This window comes from Thunnus maccoyii, chromosome 14 (genome assembly GCF_910596095.1).
Source record: "Thunnus maccoyii chromosome 14, fThuMac1.1, whole genome shotgun sequence".
NCBI classification, from domain to species: Eukaryota; Metazoa; Chordata; class Actinopteri; order Scombriformes; family Scombridae; genus Thunnus; species Thunnus maccoyii.
This window is the reverse complement of record NC_056546.1, coordinates 17,354,492-17,380,224: the sequence shown is the minus strand read 5'-3', so window position 1 is coordinate 17,380,224 and position 25,733 is coordinate 17,354,492. Positions and strand designations below refer to the sequence as shown.

The window sequence follows — 25,733 nt, the reverse complement described above, 5'->3', positions numbered from 1 at the left end:
TGATTTATCATAGATTTTATTCAAAGCATGCACTATATTGCTTATATCTGACATACAGTAAGTACCACTATGTAACTAGTGGCTACCATAACATACCCTTTTCCTGTCTAGTTAACATTAAGGCAGGAAAAATCTCTCCTCTAGTGGACCTGTGACCTTTTGGAAAACCTTCCTAACCATCTAAGGGCAGCACAGACGCTAATATCTTTTAAAACAGGCTAAAAGCCTTGAAAGGCTTTTTCATATTAACTCTTGTTATTTTCTTTATGTTGTGTGTTCTATGTTTTTAACACTGTAGCACTTAAAGATTTACCGGAAATAAAAAGTACAGTACAAACTAAATGTATTATAATTCTTATTTATTATTATAATAATAATATGAATAATATATAATAAAGCCATTAACTACAGCTTGAGAAAGTGGTATCAAAACATCCAGGAAACAAACTTTAGATAGTGCAGGATATGTCGTAGGCTATGGCTTTCTTAAAGCCTTAGCTGGACTTCTTTCATGGTGCATTTAACATCCATAATTTGGCCCTTTTTTCTCCCATCTATTTATTCATTAAAACCGTCAAACACGTAGGCATCATAATGAAATAAAGATAATATAACAGACACCTTTCAACTGGTTGATACATTCAACATGGTAACAGGACATAGGGTAAAAGTAATAATGATGAAAAGAAAAAAAAATTTAAAAATAACTTAACAGAAAAGGAAGGTAATAAAATCAGATTTCTTTAAAAAAAAAATATTGGAGCATACTAACTGTATATGCACATTTCTTATTGATAATTTGGATAGACTCAGAATACTTTCTAAATTTAATCATGAAAAGTTCAAACTATGGGCAAGACCTCGAGAACTTGAATTTATGGATGTGAAATTTTCCCAGTAAAATTAATAAATAGACGGTCCATTGAACTTTCTGGTTTTTGTTTTCATACTATAGTATTACATCTTTGGCTTCCAGCTTAATTGAATGGTTGGTTTGAGTGTCAAAATAATCCTCTTTTTTCCAGAATCCTGATGTACACTGACATTCATGAAATAGATGTTTAGTTGTTTCTTCTAAATATATATAAATTTTTATTTTATTTTATTTTATTTTATTTTATTTTATTTTATTTTATTTTATTTTATTTTTACAAAAATCACATTTGTTTCCATAATTTGGCCCTTAAAAAACTTCGAAGACACGACCCTGTTATCACGTCTTCACATTGTCTGATTGACAATTTATCAGCCAATCATAATCCTAGAGCTCCTTCACCATTGGCTAGTAGTAGACGTCGGTCAGTGACGTCAGTAGTTTTTGTGGATGAGCAACAGGCTGAGTGGAGCACAACGACCAGGGTTAAACCTATTTTTCCGTTAGATAGTATTGCTAGTGTGAAGCTTTTATGGTTTAGTTTTGTCTCTATTTTATTCAACTGGGGGTAGGAAGCAGAAGATAACTGCAATCACATTGTTTTCTTAATAGAATAACCACGTTAGTTCGAGGCCGTGGCATGGATGAAGTACGGCCTACCAGTGGTGCTCAAGCCCATGGGCTAGTGTCGCTGTTTCCCCCGGGACTGCAGGCTATCTACGGGGAATGTCGGCGACTTTACCCCGAGCAGGCCAACCCGCTTCAAGTTACAGCCATTGTAAAATATTGGTAGGTATCCTGTTCTTTTGTTGCTGGCTTGGCACACGTGTAAGAGTTGAGTTTGTTTAGTGATGGCTAGATGTTTAGCTAACAGTTAGCTTTCAAGCTAACATTTCAGCTAACGTTACACCCAAGAACCATATTGTCGGTTAGGCAACTGCTATTTTGTTTGAGGGAGTTTTAATCATGATCGATACTATATTTTGATTGAACCCTAACAGTTGTGTATGTTAGAAAACACATGCCATCCTGTCTGTGTGTAGTGAAGAGTAAACACAGCCCACTGACAACTAAAACAATGTGTGACATGGCTGAATGTATTCATTATGTGCTTCTCACAGGTTAGGGGGTCCCGACCCTCTGGACTACATCAGTATGTACAGGAATGTGGGCTGTCCAGCCCAGGACATCCAGGAGCATTGGCACTATGTGAGCTTTGGACTGAGTGACCTGTATGGGGACAACAGAGTTCACGAGTAAGTACTTTTGGTTGTAACTTTGACTTGCAGTTGGACAAGGAAAAGAAGGTTAAAGAAATTGGGATAATCTCAGTTATTTGTTTTATGGGATAGATCAAAAGTTTTTAATGTAATTTTAATGTCTCAATGTACATCAAGCCTTTTCTTATGTATGCCAGTTTATGTCAGGACACCTCTAACAGTAGACCACTTACTAATTAGCATGCCACCTAATGATCCTCTATTATTCTACACCATGCTGTTAATGTTGATAAGCATTGTGGTTCTAACAACACTCATGCATATAAGAGAGAAACGTGTTTACTCACACTGTGTGTCTGTGTGTCAGATTCGCAGGGGTAGACAAACCCAGTGGGTTTGGCTTTGAGCTCACCTTTAGACTCAAACGAGAGGTGGGAGAGACGGCGCCACCAACCTGGCCCGCTGAACTCATGCAAGGCTTGGCTCGCTATGTGTTCCAGTCAGGTAAGAGTACAGCTTTATGTGCACTGCTGCATTTGGAAAAAAACAAAAACAAAGCAGTACTTATCTGTCACATCTTTGCTTGGAGTTAGCTGCACACCGTTAACAGCTACAAATAATATGTTTTTGGGACTGGTTAAGACAAAAAATAAGTGGCTCTATCTCAGCATATCATTTAATCTCATAGTCCACTGTAAAATAATTGAAAACTTGATTGAAAAACTTTATTGCAGACAATATAGCAATAATGATTGTACTCTTATGGGTGTTTCCCTGGTAAAGGGAGCTATTTAAATATAGTTATCTTTTAAAAAACATTAAATATTTGGTATTAATATGATAGTTGACTTTATAAAAAGTTGCATGCTTTGCTTTATTTTATATATTGATAAATCAGTACTTTACTGTTTTTCGGGTTTTTTTAGCTATTGGTCCTACATCTGAAAAGAGTAATGATTTGTGTTTTTCACAAATCACAGTTTGTTTATAGTCTAGTAAATCATTTATCTGCGCTGGTCTTGATACAACAACTCCCTTTTGGCTACTGTTGCCATGCCACCGTGTTAGCATTTGCTAAATGTGAAGAATGTGTTCTTTGTAAAGGTGACCTGTATTTCCAGGGATACATACATGAAGAGAGGAGTCTGCTACAGGCTTATTACATAGAGCTTGTGTTTGTTGGAGCTCTGGGTATTTACAGGAAGTCTTAATTTCTCCTTTCTTTCCTATAACCATTTAAATAGGATTGATTATACCATTGCTGAATGAGACATTTTCTAATGTACGCTCTGGGTGTGAGAGAAATGTGCATATATTGTGCTGCAAAGTTTCTCAAATCCTCAAGTTGTGTATCTAATGTACACAAGAAAGTGTGGTTGAGAAGGAAGGGGGCATTTAAAAGCCATGCAAAAAGAGAGGAAGGCTATTCTCTCCAGGCTCCCCAGTCCTCACCCCCCAACCCCTCTCTGCTCTCCAGCTGGGGTCAATTTGCGCGTGGGTGGGCTGGGCCCCTGAGCTAAATGAATGCTGATTCCTGGCTATCTTCCCCCTCGCTTTTCTCCTGCAGTGAATCTGGAAAGGGTGCATGTTACCTCCCAAGCAGACAGATTTCTCAGATGGAAATGTAGTTTTTTATGCTTTTTTGGTACACTGGGGTTTCAATTTCTCTCTGTTACTCACTCTCGTTGATCTATGTCCCCTCTTTTCCTGTAATTCTTCACTGTCAGATGATGAAAAGTAGGAAAGTAGGACTGCTTCTCACTGGTGGCTGAAGGTACAGGCTCAAATCTCCTCTGTTAACTAACACTCATGAGAGAGTGTGTAACTTGATACTGTATATTTTGTCATACATGCAAAGTAAAATGTCTCCTTTTTTTTGCTCTCTTCAACAGAAAACACATTTTGTAGTGGCGACCATGTATCGTGGCACAGTCCCCTAGACAACAGTGAGTCTCGCATCCAGCATATGTTGCTTACAGAGGACCCACAGATGCAACCAATTCAAACTCCATTTGGCGCCGTGAGCTTTCTCCAGGTCAGTCATAATATGTGATATTTACATAGCACAAGTAACTACACATCAGGCACTTTCACAGACTATTGTAACATACTTCACATTAAGGATGTGAACAATATATGGATGAGCATAGCCTTGAAAAAACGGGTATATACTTTAAATGCTGATTAAATTTATGTAGCAATTCTTTCAGGTCATTTTTGTCATTTTTTTTGACTAATTTGTGACAATATATCCATAACAAACATGATGGTTCTGATCCAACAGACAAAATCTTTAGTTTTTGTCATCATTTACCAAAATAAATGCATGCAACAGTAGTTAAAGGCTCTCAGAAAGTAACAAAATTGTGGACCACACCCTCTCATGCTCCGCACTGTGTCCTCTAGATTGTGGGTGTATGTACAGAGGAGCTACAGGCGGCCCAGCAGTGGAACGGCCAAGGCATTTTGGAGCTTATGCGTGGAGTCCGAGTGTGAGTTTCAGCACGTGTTGGCTACATTATTATGTCGGCTGTTGCATCAGTGTAAAATCATGTCTTATGTAAAATGTATGGAGTCTAGTTTGAAATACACATTGTGAGCAGCAAGCAAAGAGCGTTGTTACTTACTCATTTATTAACTTGTTTAACTTGAATTGATGCTGTCTGGAACTAAATGTTGATGATTGTCATGTGTACAGAGCTGGTGGCCCCTGGCTAATCACAGACATGAGGAGAGGGGAGACCATTTTCGACATTGACCCACACCTACAAGTAAGGCTTTATTAAGTTCTGCAGACTCAGCCAAGCGTATTTATATGTCTATTATATTTGTACAGTGTGAGATAAGGGCAATCTCCTGTTCCACAGCTGTTCGCTTTGTGTGTGTGTCATAGATTTTAAATAAGTTTATTGTTCATTTGTTTTCTTTTTGCTGGTGCTCCAAATGTATTTTATAGAAATACTGCTATATTTCCAATGAACTTATTGTGTAACAGCATCACAATCTACTATTATATTATGCAAAGGGTTTATATTGAACCCTGTATTAGACCTCCACCCTTGTGTCCAATGTTTGCTGGGATAAGGTAAAGCCGGCATAAGAGAACTGATGGATGGACAGTCAGTTATGGGAACTGGGTGAAAAACTGGAGCTAAATTGTAAAGAGTTCAGTTTAAAGGGAACCAGGGAAAGTGATTATCCATATATAATGATAAAAAATAGATAAAAGGAAGACATTAATAACTTATCAGATATCAGAAGCAAAGTGACCCTCACATCTTCAAAGCATTTTAAAAGGAACCCTGCACAGATAATATAGGTTATATTATGACAGCTTGCACGTTACTATACTCTCAGCAGTATTAAGCGCCCCATGTTGGTGCATTAATCTTGATCAGGGTTCCCACGGTCATGGAAAACCTGGAAAAGTCATGGAATTTTAAAATCTAAAGATTTTCATTTAAATAAATGAATGTTAAGTGACTATCCATCTCCGAATGAGATAACAAAATGGTGATTGAGCATATGGCCCACTGATGAAAGCTCTTGCTTTTGCAGTATTTTGATTATTATGATCAGGGTGTCAGTGGCAGCTTTCCCGTCATACATTTCACATCAGAAGCAGAGCAGTTAGTGACACATGTTCCATCACCCAGTAGTTGATCCATCAGAGAGGGTAGGTGGACCTAACGCAACAGACTCACTCTTCAATTCGTTTGTGCTAGTGTGACATCACACAGTGACATTGTTTTGATCTCTGGGAGTGAGGTCCATAAACACATCTGCAATTACTGCTTAACACCATATGGTTCCACCAAACAGAAGGAAACGGAGATCTTCAAGATTGCCACTTTAAGTAAAATCCTCAAAAGTTTTTGAGAAGTCATAGAATATAATTTTGTTGTCTGTAATGAAATTAATTAGGCTATGTTACAGTAATGTTCCATGGATAATCTTCCAGATAACGTTTTGATGTGCAAGTCCGAATTTCTGTAGCTTTTTGGGATAACGTGATGTGTGTTGATGCGTGACTATGTTATGCTCCTTCAATTTCACCCCGCTATCCAGTATTAACCCTCCTTCCATCTGTCTCTCCCTCCATTAATGCTCCCTAGCTGAAATGAATAGTTAGAAGCGACACAAAATATGACATTTATCATTAAGTCAAATAGCCTGCAGCACACGGGAAAAGACAGGAGATAAAGCCTGTCAGATTTAGACAAGGACATCGAAGAGAAGTTTTTTAAAAAATGGAGTAGACCCGGTTATTGAGTTCAAACTTAAAATGCAAACCATGATGGTTGAATGTTAGTTATTTTCTTGAATGTAGCATCATACCGCTTTGTTTTCTTATGGCTGTTATGTGAAGGGCATGTCTGTAATTATTTAAGAATACATTGTGGAGATCTACACTCTCTCTTCTGTAAATGTGTGCATGCAGTTTGCACAGCCTTGTTGTGCCAAATAGTTCATAATAACTTCAAAGGAAACCCAATACAGCATGTTTGAGCAATTATATCACATCTTGTATGCCAAGAGGTATTTTTTGTTGAAGCCCTTTTTGAGTTGATTAACAATTTTAAGTGTGTATGAGCAAGTCAGTTCAGTTTTCCTTGATGCTAGAAAGCCAGTGCCAGACTTTGTTATCCTAAGTGCCTGTAAAGCTATTTCTGTAATAAAGGGCAATGTAATGACAGTTCCTGTAGTTTAGAGTATTTGATGTGAATATGAAAATAACAGACAATTAGAGAATGAAAAAGGTTGCTGTTTCATTTTCATACACTATTTAACTAGAGTACTACATGTACTTGAACCTGCAGTGCGGAACTTATGAACTTATAAATGCAGACGTCCGCATGCCGAACCAGCTAACTGCCAGTTAGCGCTCTGCGAACTTGAAGGGGGATAAAATAATTTAATTATGCAGCTCTTCTAGACTTTCCAAATGTTAATGGGCCAAATAGGCCAAATTCTGATAGCAAAATGAGTCATTTCGCGGGGGTTGTGTGACACTCTAAACACTTTTATCCACCGTTTTTACAGCCACAACAGTAGCGATGGAGTAGGCTACCGCAGAGCCTGTGATGTAAGCACATGTCTTCAGTGTTTTTGTAATTACTCTCACTGCCAGAAGTGGGAGAGAAAAGTCCCGCACTACAGCTTTAAAGGTTATGGGCATGGAAATTATATTATGGGTCTTTGAAAAGTTATGGAAAAGATTTGAAATTTTGTCTTGAGAACATGTGTAGGAGTCCTGTTTGATGCAGTGTCTTCTCATATCTGTAAATATTTACCTCATTCGAGCTTTAAGTGAGCTAGTGTTAATGATTGCGTATATTTCTTGCTCATCTAAGCAGGAGAGAGTGGACCAGGGTATTGAGACAGAGGGCTCCAACCTGAGCGGGGTCAGCGCCAAGTGTGTGTGGGACGATCTGAGTCGACCGCCAGAGGATGAGGAGGACAGCCGATCCATCTGCATAGGATCACAGCCACGGAGGCTCTCGGACAAAGGTATGCCAAGTCCTGAGGAAGCCAAAGGAGTAGATCCTCTAATTAAGTCTTGAGAGGATCCAAGAACCATGTGGTCAGTGGTGCATGATGGGATGATTCCACATGATCTTTTGTGTGTGTGTTGACAGACACAGAGCAGATCAGGGAGACACTGAGGAAAGGACTGGAGTTTAACAGCAAGGCAGCACTACCACCCATCAACAGCCAGAGACAGGGCCACGAGAGACCTCAGTGAGTGTTCCTCCCACGCACCAACACACACACAAGCGCACACGCCAGCACCGGTTCATCTCAGCACAAGGGTTACACCAGGATAACTCCCTCCAGTGTGTGCAGTGACTCACAGCCCAGCCGGCATCTAAACTGTTATCACCATTGTTTCATAGCTACCAGCATAATATAGTGGTTTGTCTATATTCCTTTGTTATTTTTCTGTGGAAATCATTTTGTCTTCGTCGGAGGCAGGTAGCAGTTCTATGGAAGGAATTGTGAAATCTGTCTGTACATTGTCAGTAGCAGACAAAGACTAAGGCGCTACCATTTCCTTTGCAGTAGCTTTTTTTCACAGAAAAGCAATTCCCTCATTGCTGATTGTACCATTTCAGACTTCCTCACTTCCATTCCCCCTGGGATGACTTCCACTCTTTCTTCTCTCTTCTTTGTCTGTTTCTCAGGAGTCGAAAGGACAGTTTGGAGAGCGAGAGCTCGGCAGCCATTGTTCCTCATGAGTTGGTCCGAACACGACAGTTGGAAAGCGTCCATCTGAAATTCAACCAGGAGTCAGGCACACTGCTGCCCCTCTGCCTGCGGTACTGCACCCTATTCTCTCCTACTCCCACACAAGATATTTACTGTTTTTGGAGTGTCCCTAAGACAAACAGATAAAACAATTGCTCAAAGGTTTGTGTTAAGTGGGTGTGGCAAATTGTCTTGATAAAACCACAGATGACGTCAGGCTCTTAAAAATTTAAAGGGGATTTTTTGCCTGTCAGGTCAAAGTTCTGATTTTCCTCGTTTTAGTTTCATTTTGATGCCACATCGCAGTGTCAAGAAAATAACATGTCTTGTGTAAATAGGTTTTATGTTTTTACCTTTTTTATCCTGACTATTTACTAACCGGGGAAGTCAACAAAGGATATTACATTGACACCATATTTGAGCCAATGGAGACAACGTAGATTAAGAACAATACCGCTACAACTACGACTGTTCCCCTACTCCATAAGAAGTTTGTCAAATTACAGGAAGTTACTTTAGAAGGACAAGGGTCATGATTGTTAATTTCAAACAGATTTTTAGTGATCATAACTTCTATAGTAAAGTTGCCTCGTTATAACCTCACTGTATGAAAACAAAAATAACAGAAAAACATTAACATCATTTTTGTGTTTTGGATTTCCCTGACGAGCTCTGCATCTTTTGGAACCTAAACATCTGTGGCTGTTATATAGTCTTAGTTTTTTACCTTTTTTATTTGAAACATTTTTATGACTCTGCGCAGGCGACAGCTGTGGCCGGAGGCATTATGTTTTGGGGGGTTTTCCGTCCATCTGTACCATCCATTATGAACTGTGAGGATGTTAGAAACGCTCCTGTGGTTGTGCTTCTCTGTACAGCCAGGAGAGGAGGTTGAACCTGCTTTATGTAATGTCTGTCTGAGGAAAGATCAAGACCAGGGTTAGTTTACAGAGAGACCTTTTATGTGAGAGAGACGTGCAGTTAAAGAGTGAGAACACAGGGCTCAATTATGAGATGCCGGCTCAGGGGTTGATTATGTCAAATGTTGTCTATAAACTATGTGACTTTTCATTTCTGAAAAGGTTGTAAAAATATGTCTGCTTTCTACCAGTGGAGTATGTGTATAGCACTTTTAATTAGCATAACTGGTGCAGACAAATGTATAAAACCTGCGTTGACTGATAACATTACACTGTTTCCAAATGTCTGCAATGAGTCAACGAGAAACATTTCTGTCCTTTCGTTTACTTTTTTCTACAGCAAGTGAATACCAAAATATTTTTATGTGAGTTTCTGACTGTCAGACTGTTCTGACCTGATAACTTTTTTTTCTTGTTAATATCAAAAAGGGAAACTTGCTGTCTTCAGTCATCTCAAAAAATGCTCTGAAACTAGAATATTAACTGTGTTTCTAAAAAAGATTGTTAGTAATTGTCACATAGAAGAATTCTATTATGGCTAAAATGAAAACAAACAATTAAAATGATTGTGTTTCCTTTTGTAAAATGTCTGAGTATCTTGAAAGTGCTATATGCTTATTATTAAAACATATACTTATTTATTTAACACTGTACTTCATATTTTTTTTGTATTTAATCGTTCACAGGGGCCGGTTGCTCCATGGGAGACACTTTACTTTCAAGAGTATCAATGGAGACACAGCCATTACATTTGTGTCTACTGGAGTTGAGGGAGCTTTTGCTACTGAAGAGCATCCATATGCAGCCCATGGCCCCTGGCTTCAGGTACGCACACAGACTGACTCATACACAAACACACACACATACACACTCTCTTTCCGTGTGGTGCATTCATATTTAATGTATCTATTTGACCTTCTGCTCTCCTCGTAAAGATATTGTTGACTGAAGAGTTTGTGGAGCAGATGCTCGGGGATTTACAGGAACTTAACACTCGAGAGGAGGTAAGTAAAACCTACTGGATTGTAACGTTAATTTTCAGTTTAGTTTCAACTGCCTTTTTTTTTTTTTTTAACCTTGTTTCATTTCTGTTTTATAGACAAAGTTACCAAAGGAGTACAGTTGGCCAGAAAAGAAGCTGAAGATCTCTGTCTTACCAGACTCTGTGTTTGATAACCCACTGCAATGAGACAGAGATGCTTAATCACTAGACAATACCAACAAAAACACCTGCAGCCACACACTTCCAGAGTGGACCATCACAAACAGGAAATCTCCCATGCAGACATGCAGCGACCCTGAGCTGTCAGGGCGCACAGATGTTTCACTCCCGAAGATGATCCGACGGATGATCTTAAGACTTTTGACTGTTACTGCATTTCTCACACTAGCCCCACTGTTTACAGCATTTCTCTGAGGCTCGAATGCTTTTGAAAATGTCAAACCAGCCTCAAACCAGCCTTTCCACATGGTTGACCTGTTAGAACAATCATTATAGGTGACACGCTAGCTGTAGGGCAAAACAGGATGTTGTCATTCCTCCAGCGAGGCCTGCCAAGGTCCCAAATATACGTCACTAATGCGGTTGAGCGTGCATCCTGTGATAACCAGACATGATGTCCCAAGCAATAACTGGGTTGCAGTTCTCAAAAACACTAATATTTATTCCAGTGGCCATAGTAAGGGCAGAAAAGTCACCTATTGAACCTTTTTTTTTATCAGTGTTCTTTTCAATTGAGCTAATATGTATAGTATTTACAAATGCTGGACATTTTCTCTTATGTGTTGTGGTCATACCAAAGTAATATCTGTTGGCAGTCCCATGCCAGCACTGTTTTTGTCTCAAATGTGTCATAATTCTTTAATAACAACATGACAGACTGAACTATTATTCACTGCCTGTTTGTCTAGGTTAACCAAACAAGCATTTGAACTGTTTCCATATGTATCTGGAAAATGCTGCAGGTGCAACCACGTCTTCTCCACTGTGCCAAGAACATGACTCCAGTATTGAGTAATACTTTTCAATGTGTCTTCTTTCAGTTTTCTCACACTTGATGTGTGTCAGTTACAAAATGACATACATCAAGGCTGTTGTATTTGAAGACTGGGAATTTATGTTCAGTATCCTGTCTCAAATGTTGTCTCCAGCAGCCACATAAATATTAAATATTTCATCAATAGGACCTGCTTGAAAAGAGAAAAATTCCTCAGTGCCTTGTGTTTAAGAAGGACCACATATTCTCTGTTAGCTGTTAATGCTGCCTGGATTGTTAAGACATCATTTTGAATCAAGGCTGCTGCGTTCACTGTCTGTTCCTGATACCGTCATTGCATTCCATGGTAGCACCAAAACAGAGGAAAAGACTACTTTTACTACGACAAATGTACTCTTATACAACATGTGATGGCATATCTTATTTTTGTTTGTCTTTTTCTATTCAGAGTGACAAAGTTTAGATGACATTGATATGGTGTTTTGTAATTGCTATCTTATTTGACTGAACTGGCTGATTGTAATCGCAAGTGCATTAAAGAGTGTAGGTATTTACACAAATAAAGCTGGAACACTAATGAAAAATACCTGAGGAACTTCTTCCTGATGAAGATACTGTGTGTATAGTATGTTTAGGCACACTGCTATAGATTAAAAGTTGACTATAATATTTTATATGTACCTGTTAAGGCATATAATATGATTATTATGGTGTTTTATTTTTTCTGGTGAATTATACACAATACCAACAAATTGAACATACAGTTATGAAAGTGGTAAAATAATACTAAATCATTGTAAGCTGAAGCCTGAGCTTATTGTGCCCCTTAATACTTAACAAAGCATTCCTATCCTATTCTACCCAAAATAACGGTGAAATAAAACAAACATAAATAACATTTAATAATGAAATGCAACATCATAAAATGGAGACAGATAAACAAAACAAACACAGATCATAATAGTTTCTCAGTGTTGGTCACATATTTTGTATCTCTCAAATATTGTATAATGTTTTTGGACATTTTCTGAAATTTACACATATTATGACATTCTTTTAATTCATTGTTACAATTATTCCATAATTTGACCCCTTTAACTGTCACACACCTATTTTTTACATTTGTCCTTTTACATTTTGTCTTTTTTTCAAACATATAATTTCCCCTGACTGGATGCCTGTTTTCCGTCACTGAAAACAACCCTTGGATACAGTCAGGAAGTGTTCTGTCTTTTGCTCTAAACATTATTTGTAGAGTTATAAAGTCTACTAGATCCATTTTCTCCCTTTCTAATAAATCATATAGTCTGCAGTTGTAAATCTTAATAAGTTACTAAATGGATGTTGGTGCTGGTGCTCTGCAAACTAAGCAGTCTGCTGTCCATTGGAGCAGCAGGATTACCAAACCTCAAGGGCCTCCACACTGCATGTTAGTTGCTTTAATTGGTGATTTGATTACTGCAGTTTTGTAACAGAATTGGCAGCATTAAAGTAGCCTCTATCAACTCAAGCAGGTCCTGCATCATTAGGTAGTGCTGTTGCCAAAGTATGAAGTGTCTCCTGGTCATTTCCAGTCTCTCCGGTAGAGTTTGCTGTGCCCGCTCCCTTGCCCTCTGTGACATTCATGTGGTGTCGGAATAATCGGAAAAATGAGTTCTTGACTGGGAAAATTCACGTGAACGCCACCTCAAGTCGCTACAGCAACTCGGAAATTCGGCGAACATTTTGGTAAATGTTTGGTTGACGGCAAGAAACTTTGTTTTACTAATTCACGTATCGCATATCAATTTATTGCTCACATGTAATTTGTAATATGGTATTAGGTTGTAACCATTAGTTGATGTCCGTGTAGAGTGACCTAGATTAGTTAGAAAAATTATTTATTAGAATTAACCCTGATAACAAGTCAGGTAAAGCAATATTATAGTGGTTTTAGGGAATGTAATGGTGCAGCAACAAGTCTGGGACAAAATACAACACATCTTCTTTGTAGCGTCCATGTTGTCGCTACATTATGACTTAAAGGACCAGTATGTATGATTTAGTGGCATCTAGCGGTGAGGTTGCAGATTGCAAACAACTGAAGACCCCTCCCCTCAGCCTTATTTTTTCCCCACTTGCATTTCATGAAGACCCATCCAACTCTGCCTCTGATTGGCTAGTACTCATTGCCTTTGTCGGTTGGGGTTGGTTTGGTTTAGGCATGAGGAGTGTGATGGTTAGGGTTCGGGTAAATATCAGAGCTTATCAGAGGCAGAGTAGGAGCGGTCTTCACAGAATGCAGGTGGAAAAAAAATCCCTACCCCTCCCCTTCCAAGCATGTAGGAAAACCTAGGGTGGCTGCAATACTTGCAACAAAAAAAAAAAAAAACGTGAAACGCCCTCTCTAGAGCCAGTGTTTGGTTTGTCAGTTCTGGGCTACTGCAGTAACATGGTGGTGCAACATGGCTAGCTCCCTGGGGGAGGACCCACTCCTATCCACTCCAATCACATTTCTGAAGTCTAGAAGAGCCACATGATTGAATAATTTTATCCCTATTCAAGTTAGCCGGATGGCTAAACTGGAAGTTAGCTGTCTTGGCCACTGAAAGTCTTTAGTGAGCATGCTCCATTGGTGCATTGTGCTCATAGAGCGTGCACAGTATGTTTTCAGGAAGTGGCTTTTTTGGCTTCATGCGCCACTGAGCAACTTTCATTGGAATGAACGGGGCCCCACCTCTGACTCTGTATCCAGTTCTCTTTATACATCCACTCCCTATGTAAATATAAAGGGCTCATTCTAACGATTCTTATTTTCAGGTGATTATACACTAATTAAAACATTCCCACGAATATATTATTTCCGTTTCTGCCAAGCCCGTTCCGCTAGATGCCACTAAATTCTACACACTGCACCTTTAAAAGCTCATGAACACACCCGTAGTCGGAAGAACGACCTCATCGCTCGGGAAATGGGATCATCCGAGGAGCACGTGAATGCAGCAGAATCCTCCTCTCGGCTCCTCCCCGTGCCTGTATCATCTGTGACGGGTCACGTTACCGGAGGGGGGCAGTCGGTGTGGAAGCACTGAGCTCCCTCCTGACGAGTTTTAATCTGCCTGCACTTACCGTTAAATATTAGTCAAAGAGTTGACGGAAAGGCGAAACCAGGCGAACAAAAACCGGCGCTGAGCGGGCGGACGGACAGCCTGCTGGGATCTAACCAGAGCAACTGGATCTCATCGCGGGCTGGACGCGAAGCTCTACGGCGTTATAGGTGCACCGGAGTCTGCCGACGGACGACATGGGAAATAAATAGTTGGTAAGGTTGCTTTTTTATCCAGTAGAATAAATCTAATGTGCGTGAAAGGGATGCTATGGTGCTTTATTGACAGCAACAGTGGCTTCTCGTAAAAATATAATGTCAGTGCAGCAGTGTGACATTTTATATGACAGAGTCCCGTTTCCACAGCAGCAAGTTGTCACTTGCTTTCAAACGCCACAGCTGAGAATTTCCAAACGACAATATGGTCATTGTACGTAATGATAATTGTATTATCACGTGTCTGTTTTCGAAGTTTCACTGTGTTTGCAAAATGTTTGACACTTTGTTGTCTCTTTGGATACACGAATAGTTACATTTTTTACCGGTTTCTTACCAGTCAGTCGTCGCCTGTTAAATGCTACATTTGCTAATTGTTGTCTTATTGTAATAAACTCTTAATAAGCCTGTTACTGCAATCAGAATTTCTCCACCTGTCTTTGCTTGGCCCACATCTTTCTGTTTCATTTTGGACTAGATGTAAAAAAAAAAAAAAGGTAGAGACTGGGATAGGCGTGATTTTCATTAGGTTTTTTTTTTTTTTTTTTTTTTTTTTTTTACTGCAGAAAGCACTCTAATAAACTAATTCTCTTATTTGCTCCTTTTAGTTACACAACATCATTTTCCAGCTGAAGTCATGGATGCAAGTTGGAAAAACTGCTTCGAAGAGGAGCTTCTGTGTCCCATCTGCCTGAATGTTTTCGATGAACCCATCCAGCTGCCATGCAAGCACAACTTCTGCAAGGGTTGCATCTCTGAGGCCTGGGCCAAAGACAGCGCTGCGGTCCGCTGTCCTGAGTGCAACCATGACTACGACCAGAAACCCACACTGGAGAAGAACTTTAAGCTTGCCAACATAGTGAAGCGATTTAACGCACTGAACACCGACAAAGCCCCCCCTGTGCTGCACTGTGTCCTCTGCAGACGGGGCCCTCCGCTGCCTGTGCGGAAGGTCTGTCTGCGTTGTAAGGAGCCCTGCTGCCAAACACATATCCAGACGCACCTACAGCAGCCATGCGCAGCCCCGGGACACCTGTTAGTTGACGCCGAGGAGCTGAGCGCTTGGACCTGTCCCAGTCATGAGGAGTACAGGCTGCTCCACTGTGAGGAAGAGCAGGTGGCTCTGTGTCCGTTCTGCTGCATCTCTCACTGCACTAACCAAAGACACACGGTCTGTGATGTGGATACACAACGCATACAAATGCAGGTAGATAAATCACACGTACCCTCTTACTCTCCCAGCTCACCTCAGACTATCAATTAAATGCACTTTCTTCCATGGATTCTTCTTTCTCGCTGCTCACTAGTCTGTAAAGGCTTCCACTCTCTGCCTCTTCCTTTTATCTTCTCTGATGTGAAAGGACTGGACAGGTGAAAGCCACCCCTCAGGGCTGATGATATACACACACACGCACACACACACACACATAACACATGCACACACATGCAGGCGTACGTCAGGCATTGCTTTTAACCTTGATCACACCACCGACTCCACGCCGCCACGCCTACACATTAGCCACCCTGTGCCCTCGGCTAAGGGCTGTGATGCAATCTGCATCCACCGGAAATGATGGCCAGCGGGGGGCGGATCCGCATGCATTTTGTTTATGTTTGCTGCTCTGATCAGTTGCAGTAACTGTTTCAGGATTTTTTTATAATGAGGAAATGCACACTGGGAAGGCTTTAGAGGCTGGTGAATGAATCGATGCACTGTTGCTGAGAAGGAAATGTGGTGATTTGTGGAAAAGTATGCCATTCAACCACTCTTTCTGAAGTGGAGGGTAATTCTATTGAAATTTTAGAGGAGGTAAAGGTAGAAAAGAAGGCAGAAAAAGAGTAAAAAAAAAACCTACTGTATGCGTGTTAATCTAACTGGCGGCATGTGAATAATGATCTGTCTTGGCAGGGTTGACCTCAGGATGCATGGAGGAATGCGTCTCACAGAAGGCCAGCGTGTCATGGCCGCTTCTGTATTCTCCTCACTTCTATATTTTATTTCAGTTTGTTCTCTTTTCACAAGTCTAATGTAAGTGGCAAGGTGTAAAATACAACCACCCACACTGCCTTATACACATTTCTTCCCTGTTCCTCCACTATCTGTGAAAGGCGCGGGAGTGAGAATCACATTAGTTTTAGCATCTGTTGTGCTGTGGTCGCGTTGTGGATACGGTTCGCCGATTGTGTTATTCCAGTTGGGAAAGTTACAGACGTGTATAGATCACAAAGTTCTATATCGGTTGAAGTTTTCGGTGCAAACTGTTGCTTTGCTTCGGAGCTATTATTGGGACAAAAGATGTCTGTTCAGCCCTTTCCACAGCTGCTCTCCACACACACACACATGCACACACCCACCCAACTTTCTGTTCTTTCACAACTGTATGGAGTTATCCAGGAGTCAGAGTTCCTGGTTCTTCTCAGATTAGCACTGAGAAGAGCCAGAGTGCACTCTAATATTGATACATGTGGTAGTAGCTTAAAAGTTAGGCTTTTTGCTCACTGGGTTGTTTGTTAAAGTAATCTGAAGCCAGAATGGCTTCTCATAATTTCTTACTGCAAGGTCCTCTTTGACAAAGCTGTGGTCTATTTTAGTGAAAGGATTTTAGATTCCCCTGGCAGCTCTCTTGTTGCTTTTGGGATAAACAAAGAGGGAAAAACCAATGCAGCTATGTTCATATCTTTGGTTATCTTTGGCTCTATGGCTCTCAAAGGAGACTTTTACAGTAACCTTTTGCGGGCGTGCTCATAATTTCAATGGGAGAAAGAAAGAGTAATATAATAGTAATGTCGTCCCTGGGACAGGCGGAGGAGGAGCCCTCCCACACAACCTCACCTTGGTTTTCTCAGGCACCTCAGCAGGAAACCATCGCTCATGGAAGCTCTGCCATTTGCAGTTTCTTGTATCTGGGCTGGAGTGAATCAGTTCCCTAGAATGCTGAGGGCAGCCCATTGACATCAGACGTGGGGAATAGTTGTCAGTTGATTGTGAAAGAAGCTCTCTGTTCATTGAGCCTGAGGCTCCTCATTTAAACATGAGCTTCCTGGCAACCCGTGGGTGTCTGGATGCCTAAATAGGACAGTGGGGAAAGTGATCATTGGTGGGTTTAATCTTGATAAAGGTAGGCTTTCACGCTGCTACAGAGAGATCAGCAACCAGACAGTTCCCTCCTGTCCCCTTATGCTATTTCAAGCACATAATAAGACAAAAAGGGAATTGGAGGAAACATGGCAAAATGAGGAAGACACGGTTGTTGAACAGAAGCATTTAGGCACAGAAAAGCTGTTACCGTCATGTGAAGCCAGCTCATAAAGCAGTTCATGCAATGCTTACGATAGCAATAACCCAACAAAGAGTTTTTCACTGTTCTTTGGTAATACAGCAGTGACACAGAAGGTACGTGGCACCACTTAACTTTTATGTCAGTGTATTACACAATGGTTATAAATACAAATGTACAGTTTCGCCAAACACTGCCAAATAACCTGTAAGCACCATGTGTGTTTGCAGTCAGTCGTTATGGGAATTATCAGATTGTTTGAAGAGGACTGTTTAGCTGAAACTGCCTCTTGTATAAGCACAATGTAGTTTGGGGATGTAGCACACGTGTTGGATGTGTTATTATTGGTGTGTGACACAGGATTAAGGGCCACATTGCTGATTTTCAACATGAATGCCGCCAGCCTCATGTGAGTGAAAACGTGACAAATTTCCATTGCACCCCTGCATTCAGAATCAGCCACCTAAGTAAACGGTAAGTTCTGTAAGTGTTTCTAACCTAATAACATGCATATATATCAGCTGCTAATGGTAGCTATGTAGCAAAACTAAAGGGTGTCTTCTTGTGTGTACCTGATGATGAATACATGTCCTACCTTAGGACAACATTGGCAAAGCCTTAATGCTTCATTTGTTTATCAGTTCGCAGTCTTCTCCTCCTCCTCTTTTGTTGGTGAATTGCACCATTAACTGTGCTCATGGTGTGCATGTGTGTCCTCGTCATTGACGTTTTAAGTAGAACTGGATATGCCATGATGAAACGCCCACCCATTCATCAAACATAAGTTGTTCACCCAGCACAGCTCTATTAATACATCCACACCTCTCATGTGCGTGCTGGTAGAACATGTGATATGAACAATACAGGGAACTCTTCAGGGTACATGTAAAGGCTTAAACACCCATCACCGCAGTTTAAAACATAGGATTGGAATCTGCTATTACTCCCCCAAATTATTGACAGGTCATTTAATACAAAAACTAGTACCAGAAAACAACAAATCCGAAAACGGAGCTATTCGTATTTTTTTTGATGCTGTTTAAGTCTTGTTTACATCAGTAAAACAGTGAGAAAACAGTCCTGTTATGATCAGTGTTCAACACACAAAACACAGATTTCTCATCATTAACATAAACTATAAAATTATGTGTGTGAACTTAGCTCAAGTTTATATTATCCAAAAGATGAAGAACAGTGAAGGCTATGCATGGGGCGAGCTGTCTGTTACATTCCACCAAAGTAAAACTAAATCCTATGCATTGCACCTTTTAAGTTATCCATTCATTTCCACCTTATCCATTTCGTTACTCTCATCAGTGTAGTTATTTATTGTCAGAGAAAAACTCGCTGTATGCTACCGGCTTAGCGTCAAACAGCAGACAGCCACATATTAATTTATTATAGTCCTTTTGGTCCTTGTCATAGAGCGGTTTATTTTAAACATGAACATAAACAGAGACATAAACTTTTTGCGGTTTGAATGAATTAAAGTCCAGATGAAACAGCATTTTGACAGTATCTAACTTCCGTATCGTGATGTATTTGCAAGTGAAACAGGACAGACAGGCGGGACATAACGCTAGGAGGGATTTGATTTGAATGTTGAAAAGTGGGTGTGTTATGATGAATTTTAGCTCTGTGCCACTAAAAGTTGATTGATGGGTAGATATCATGATATTATTGGTTGAAAGTGGTTGGTTCAAGCCTATGTAAGTACATGTCATATTTTACAGTCAGAAAACATGATTGTATTTTGATATAAGAATACAAAGAAATTGATTTTTTGGTATATATTTTTAAATAGGTGCACAATATGATAGTGGATGTGATCTAAAAGGGTTAAAAAAAGCATTTTTCATTTCATCTTGACTATAAATAATATACAAACAAGCAAAAATTGATGTAGTTTTATGTATTTGTTAGTATTTTAAATGATCTAGAGTCTGATGTTTCGTTTGGTTGTTGAAACTAGATGCAGTGTTGGAAGTGTTCACTGTATTGTGTAGTAGCCAGCCAGTTGTTGTCCATGAGTGTTGTGAGCAGCTGAAGAGGCCTGTTGCTGTGATACCACAATGTAGCTACACTGAAACTCACTCACTATAGACCGCAGGAATGCCCTCATTCTCCCTATCTCTCTCTTTTTCTCGCTTCAAACTTTCTCTCTGTTGGTTTCACTCTCTCTTTTTTTTTTTTTTTTTTTGTATGTCTTTCTCACTTTCATTCGGTCCGTTCTTGGCATGTGTAAGCAGAGCCCCACAGCACTTTACCATCCCTCCCGTTTTCCCCTTTCTCCCTTGCACACTCATGCGGAGGGAGAGTGCAGACCCTGGCGTTATACACACAGACATGACAATGTGTCACTGACACAGAGGCCAATGCAAACAATGGGAGCAATGCATGTGGCAAAATGAGAAAGCAGCAGAGAGGGGTGAGTGTGTGAGACTCCCCCGCTTTTGCTCCCTCACATACACATTAGCTTCCACATATAAATACATACACAAGGCTTTGTTGCCATGACAGCGGGTTCTCTCATATTTGGGCATGGTGATTTTGCAATGTAGAAACAGTTCATTAAAAAGCGTACCTGGCCTCTCCTGTTCCTAGCTATCTGTCAGCCTGTGACTGTAGATTGATTTCCATCTCCTGCAGTAAATGGAGAAGGATTATGTTTACCAGGTCTGTGACTGGCCGTTGGCTCTCTCTGCACTCCAATTCTGCCCACAGAGGAAGTTGGCTAGTCCCAACAATGGACAATAGACTGAAGGAATAAGAGATGGATTTGTGCAATTGTGTTTGCCTTTGTTGGTGCTCTCTTAATGGATAAATGCATGCGGTTGTCGCTGGCAGCCATTGCTTCCTCCATCTAATCAGGATTGTGGAGGTGGTTGCCGTAGTGACTCATGAATACCAGCCAAGTTTGCTGAGGTCGCAGCAAGTTTTAGTCACGTTTTTTTTTTTTCCCCCTCATTTCCCCGTTGTCTTATGCATCTCTTGTATGTCATCTATCCACAGGCCATGCTAATGAGGCAGCAAGGCAGACTGGATGATCGAGTTCAGAACATCGACGAGCAGCTTACTAAGCTGGAGTCAGACAAGACGCTGATGAAGGTACAGTAAGACATCATCAGTACAGGTCCATGAGTTTTATGTCACCATGTGGGTTTGTGCTACAGTTTTGTCTACTCTGTGCTATAATGAGAAGGAAAAAAATTAAGAAGCATTAGCTCAAGCTTTAAATGGCTAATGTATTAGGATAGAAAAAGCATTTTCCTACGCTAGTTCCTAACAAAAAAGCTTGGATTCCACAAAATGAAGTATAAGAATAACTATATTTTAATATTCAGTAGCTGAACACATCAGTTGAATTAAAGATCAGTTGAGTTAAATATTAATAAATTGTTGTGAAATAATAAATGACTGTATAATAACTCAGTAGCATCTGTCATTAGACCCTCTGTTTGTAATTAATGCTTTCTGTTAAAAAAAAATTGCACTCTCTAAGCTCTAACTGAGATTACTCAAGTGATGTCACTTCAATAACTTTTCTTAGACTTGACAAAAGCTCCTCCAAAGCCACAGAGGACATACAACTTTTCACAGCCTGAGTAGTACCACTCATTGCTACTAAGTTAACGTTGTCCTGTCAACCCGTCTTCTCTCTAACAGGACGCAGTGTCTGACCTGAAGGAGCGTGTGAGAGACCAGTATCAGCGGATGCACGCGCTGCTAGAAGCGAACCAGTCTGAAACCATGCAGATGCTGGAGAGCACTTACACTATGTACGCACGGAAAATCTCCCAGCAGGTTCTGCAGCTCAACGAGAGGCGGCAGGAAGCAGAAAAACTTCTGAGCTCAGTACAAACGTTCTTCCAAAGAGCAGAAAGCTTTAACTTCATGAAGGTATAAAATCTGCACTACCTTCCATTCTCCACATGTCCAGCCAATCAAAAACATGCATCATGCACACCAACTGAAAATGTTTTTACAGCATTTGCATCCATTGAATGACTTAATGTGTCTTATTTTCTTTTTCAGAACACAAAACCTTACCAGCTGCTCCTGGACAGGTAAGCATTTCTGTTTCACTTGAATGTCAGGTTTACATCAGTTGACAAGTCTGATGCGTGTCTTTATTACCTCAGTGTTTTATGTGTGACTGTGTGTCTTTTTTCAGGTCAAATTCACACCTGAGTAGTGCCATTCCTCCACTTAGAGTGGGTCAGCTCAACTCTCATCATTTGTTCTCCGAACTCTCAACAAGAGAGAAGAACCTGCGCAAAATGCTGGAAGGTAGAACAGAATTGCAATAAATAACTAAAGAGTAAAGGGGGGAATGTGGATTTTAAGCTATTTATTAACAATTTCTATATTGTATTGTCAGAAATAACTACATATAATCTCTTTCTGCCCCACCTCTATTTTCCATTCTCAGAACCGTTCAATGAGGCACCCATTCTTGACATTGTCCAGTCGCAGAGTAGCCCTGCTGGCTCCTATATGGGGACTAGTTCAGGACCACAGAAGAGGAAATACGGCATGTCTTTCCTGGAGAGTAACACTGAAACCTCTGCATCCCAGGATCCTCCTCCGTTGCTGTACAGCAGCAAAAAACCCTTCCTGGCTGACCAGAGCCATCATGCTTCATCCATGTATTCCTCTGAAGGTCTCACCCACAATCCTCACACCGGCCCCGGCCACAGTCGGCTCCTTGACAGTTCAGCCCATCACATGGTGGGTCTAGGGTCCAGCTCTAGCCACCCCTCAGGGACCATATTCACCCCCTCCCACTTCCCCAGTGGAGGTGCCTCGCAACAAGCCATGTACGAAGGGAGGAAAGTACTGATGTGCACTCTGAATAACTGCTGCTGCTCTCGGGCCCCTGCTGCCCGTGCCCGGCCACCGTACCCGGCACCAGACTCCTTCCCCCCCATGACCTCTCAGGAGTTTAACCCACATGCCCCTCTACCTGCAAGCCAGCCGCTGCAGCATTTTCCCATGAGGGGCCTCATGGAAGCCGCACAGACAGCCAGGCACCCAGACATCTACGGGCTGTACAGCCAGCCTTCAACCAAGCATTATGGGACCAAGTAACAAATCAGAATCAGCATCCACTTTTCCGTTTTATTGAATCATAATTGGCATCGGAATATCAACTTTTTTGCTTTTTGTTCCAGAGATTTGTTGTCCGTTTGTGTCTCCAATACGCCTCCATGATGTTATTTTAACCCCTTGTTTACTTTCTGAATCACGTTGTCAGTAGTATTTTCTGTTTAAATTCAACTGGAAGTGCTAATGTGAACAATATAGTCTTAAATCCATTAAAGCAGTTGAACTAGATCTTAAAGAAAAAAGACATTGTTCATCAGGAGCCCTGACATGGGACTCCAGAGACTTCAGTGCCTAAAAAGACTGTTAACATGCTCTTATTGTACTTGCAAGTTCCTAGCTCTTGATTATTTCCTGTTTGTGGCTGAAAGCATGCAGGGAGCCTCTCCGTGCACTCCAAAGTCCACGTGGCTTTAGAAAAACACTGGACTATGAATGCTTGTCAGGTTTTTCATACATTTTATACGAGATTATGAATAAACCAAAATCAGAGAAAATTATGAATAAACAAGCATATTAAATGGCATTTTTGTCATATTTTAAGACCTGGTTTACAGTTTTGAGTGTAATCTTGTGGGCTTTTTTTCCCCCCATGGTAACGAGTGACATATTTGTTATTTTAAACATTATGTTTGATTATAGTTTGAGGTCTGTTTGTACTGAGGAGCACATTATGTGATTTATTTGGGTTAGGAGGTTTTACAGTTTGACTCACTGGGCTACATTTGAAATGTCAATGCTGCCTGTAAGAAAGGAAAGCCATTATTGTAGCACATCCCACCCTGCAACTCACCCACAATCTATTCATAGGTTAAGGCTTGTAAAATGGAAAAAAAAAAAAAAAAAAAAAAAAAAGGATACTGAATGACCGCATGTTTGAGACCTGCTGTATTCAGAGGAATCTCAAAACACAGCGGAGGAGCTTTGGACAATGATTTGTTATAGACCGGACCACAGCAGGCCCATTATCTGCCAATTTAGGACAGTCCACTTCCTTGTCAACATCCTGGTCTCTGGCAAAATCTCTGTCTCATCCCTCTTTGTCTCATTATTGGAGCTGGTTGTCAAGTTAGGTCAGAGAACAGGAATAACTGATGAGCAGCACCTCCCTCCCCTCCCCTCCCCTCCCCTCTCTCTCTCTCTCTCTTCCTCTCCCGGGGTATCATTTGCCGGGGCTCGATGCGCAGGAGGAGGAGGGGTAGAGCGGCGGATGATATAAGCGCAGAGTTTTAATGAGGACTGGGACAGTAAAGTCATCTACTTATCTGTCACTCATACTCCTTTCATCGTCCCCCCCCCCCCTCCCCAGAGCGAGACGGTGAGATAGAGGGAGCGAGAGGGAAGAAAGGGGAGGGGGATATAGCACATCACTTATTTATGGGTTGTAAAATGTTCTGCCCCCCCCTCCCTGTTTTGCTCTCCCTCTTCTCTAGTCCAGTCTCCTTTTTTTTGTTGTTGTTGTCATTCAAATTCAAGAGAGTGTGAATATAAAAAAGTTTCTGATAGCTTTTCAAAGAGCCCGGCCCCCCTTTAGCACTGATTATAGGAGGCAGAGGAGTAGGAGGAGCTGAGGTTTAGTTACAGTGTGGCATCAATCTGACATTTATTGTGTGTATGTGTGTGTGGCAGCCTATGAGCATTCCCCTTGTGCACCGCTTCATCTGTGTGTGTTATTAATAAAACATACAGTAGACTGAAGGAGGCCATACCATTAATTTAATCCGTATAAATAATTTCATATATAGCTGCATGTTTATATCCGACTTGTCATTTTTTAAGAGGAAAAACATCATAAAAATAAGGGATTTGCACCTTAAAGAAAGCTGAATTTTGTTGAAAAGAGTGAAAGAAATCACATTTTTTCATAATTTCTTAAGAAATATTTTAAATCACCTTCATTTCACATCACAGCAGTTTTATCAATCTTACAAACATGAAGCTGGAAGAAAAGTGTGTTGCCTTCATTGTGTGTGTGTGTGTTTGTGTGTGTTTGATTTGGGCTGCGTTGTGTGCAGGATCGGTGCGAGTCGAATCCTGTTGTTGCGGGAGCGAATGTGTGCTCAGGTGTCAGCATGCAATCAACCCAGTCAGTGTGTGTTTCCTCATATGTGTGCAGAAGTAGGCTCAGTATAAGTGTGTGTGTGTGTGTGCTCCGTGAGGTTACATATAGGGTAAAGGGTGATGCACTTGACAGCTGTGCTCTTGTTGTGGCAGGTGTGTTGGGAGCTGTATATGTATGAGTACAACACACCCCTGCCTGCAGCAGGACGTGGGCCTGTAGTGTGTGTGTGTGTGTGTGTGTGTGTGTGTATTCAATACATGCAGTCAGCTGTTGCAGCTGTTGTTTGTGGCTGGAGGTACTGTTGGGAGTTAAAGTGGGCACTCTGTCTTTCTTTCTTTTCTATTCATCTGAGTATATTTACATTTTGAAGATGTTTTATAGAAAATGAAAGGAAAAATCCACCCTAAAAGAAAGAAAATCACAAACTGACTAAGAGAAATTGGATGTATGACAACACTTTCATCCCGCTTAATAGACTGGTGATATATGGTAGCTAAAGAGTATTTTAGGGGTGGAGTCTTCCTCTGTAACTCAGGCCTTTGATGAATATTATTGACATAGTCCCAATACATTTGCACAGCTTGCAGCTTGCATAACCATCCTGTCAGGTCAGCGGTGGAGGAGAGAAGTGGCTGACATGGCAGCGATAAGTGCTATAATATGTGGAATAAATGAGTATCTATTAGTGCTATCAGTCTGAACACACAAGCACACGTATACAGTCTT

The 25,733-nt window shown here is 40.8% G+C and overlaps 2 protein-coding genes across 4 annotated transcripts; both read left to right on the top strand.

Annotated features, from left to right (window-relative positions):
• The first annotated feature begins 1,297 nt into the window (after positions 1 to 1,297).
• sufu (suppressor of fused homolog (Drosophila)) lies at positions 1,298 to 11,846 on the top strand. Of its 3 annotated transcripts, none has more exons than XM_042433701.1 (13): positions 1,298 to 1,359; positions 1,487 to 1,663; positions 1,996 to 2,130; positions 2,462 to 2,598; positions 3,987 to 4,129; positions 4,501 to 4,586; positions 4,793 to 4,865; positions 7,452 to 7,605; positions 7,734 to 7,836; positions 8,280 to 8,414; positions 9,950 to 10,088; positions 10,199 to 10,267; positions 10,363 to 11,846. In XM_042433701.1, exons 1-13 carry the CDS (start codon positions 1,325 to 1,327, stop codon positions 10,450 to 10,452), a joined length of 1,476 nt encoding a protein of 491 aa, XP_042289635.1. In that variant the 5' UTR covers positions 1,298 to 1,324; the 3' UTR covers positions 10,453 to 11,846. The 3 variants fall into 3 exon arrangements, with proteins under 3 accessions (XP_042289635.1, XP_042289634.1, XP_042289636.1); XM_042433700.1 differs by having other exon boundaries at positions 7,449 to 7,605; XM_042433702.1 differs by having other exon boundaries at positions 1,311 to 1,663; positions 7,449 to 7,605.
• A 2,279-nt stretch (positions 11,847 to 14,125) lies between these two features.
• LOC121912274 (E3 ubiquitin-protein ligase TRIM8-like) lies at positions 14,126 to 24,643 on the top strand. The gene is made up of 7 exons (XM_042434453.1): positions 14,126 to 14,561; positions 15,170 to 15,768; positions 20,852 to 20,947; positions 21,506 to 21,739; positions 21,875 to 21,906; positions 22,014 to 22,129; positions 22,272 to 24,643. The coding sequence occupies exons 2-7, from the start codon at positions 15,199 to 15,201 to the stop codon at positions 22,928 to 22,930; spliced, it is 1,707 nt and encodes a 568-aa protein (XP_042290387.1). The 5' UTR covers positions 14,126 to 14,561; positions 15,170 to 15,198; the 3' UTR covers positions 22,931 to 24,643.
• Positions 24,644 to 25,733: the final 1,090 nt, after the last annotated feature.

Excerpts from the sequence above, each read along its gene's own strand:
- sufu (XM_042433700.1), top strand. The coding sequence starts at position 1,325 with ATGAGCAACAGGCTGAGTGGAGCACAACGACCAGG. Across the intron at positions 1,360-1,486 it reads AGTGGAGCACAACGACCAGG|AATAACCACGTTAGTTCGAG; the intron begins GTTAAACCTATT and ends TTTTCTTAATAG. Across the intron at positions 4,587-4,792 it reads CTTATGCGTGGAGTCCGAGT|AGCTGGTGGCCCCTGGCTAA; the intron begins GTGAGTTTCAGC and ends TCATGTGTACAG.
- LOC121912274 (XM_042434453.1), top strand. The coding sequence starts at position 15,199 with ATGGATGCAAGTTGGAAAAACTGCTTCGAAGAGGAGCTTCTGTGTCCC. Across the intron at positions 21,740-21,874 it reads AAAGCTTTAACTTCATGAAG|AACACAAAACCTTACCAGCT; the intron begins GTATAAAATCTG and ends TTTCTTTTTCAG. Across the intron at positions 22,130-22,271 it reads CCTGCGCAAAATGCTGGAAG|AACCGTTCAATGAGGCACCC; the intron begins GTAGAACAGAAT and ends TTCCATTCTCAG.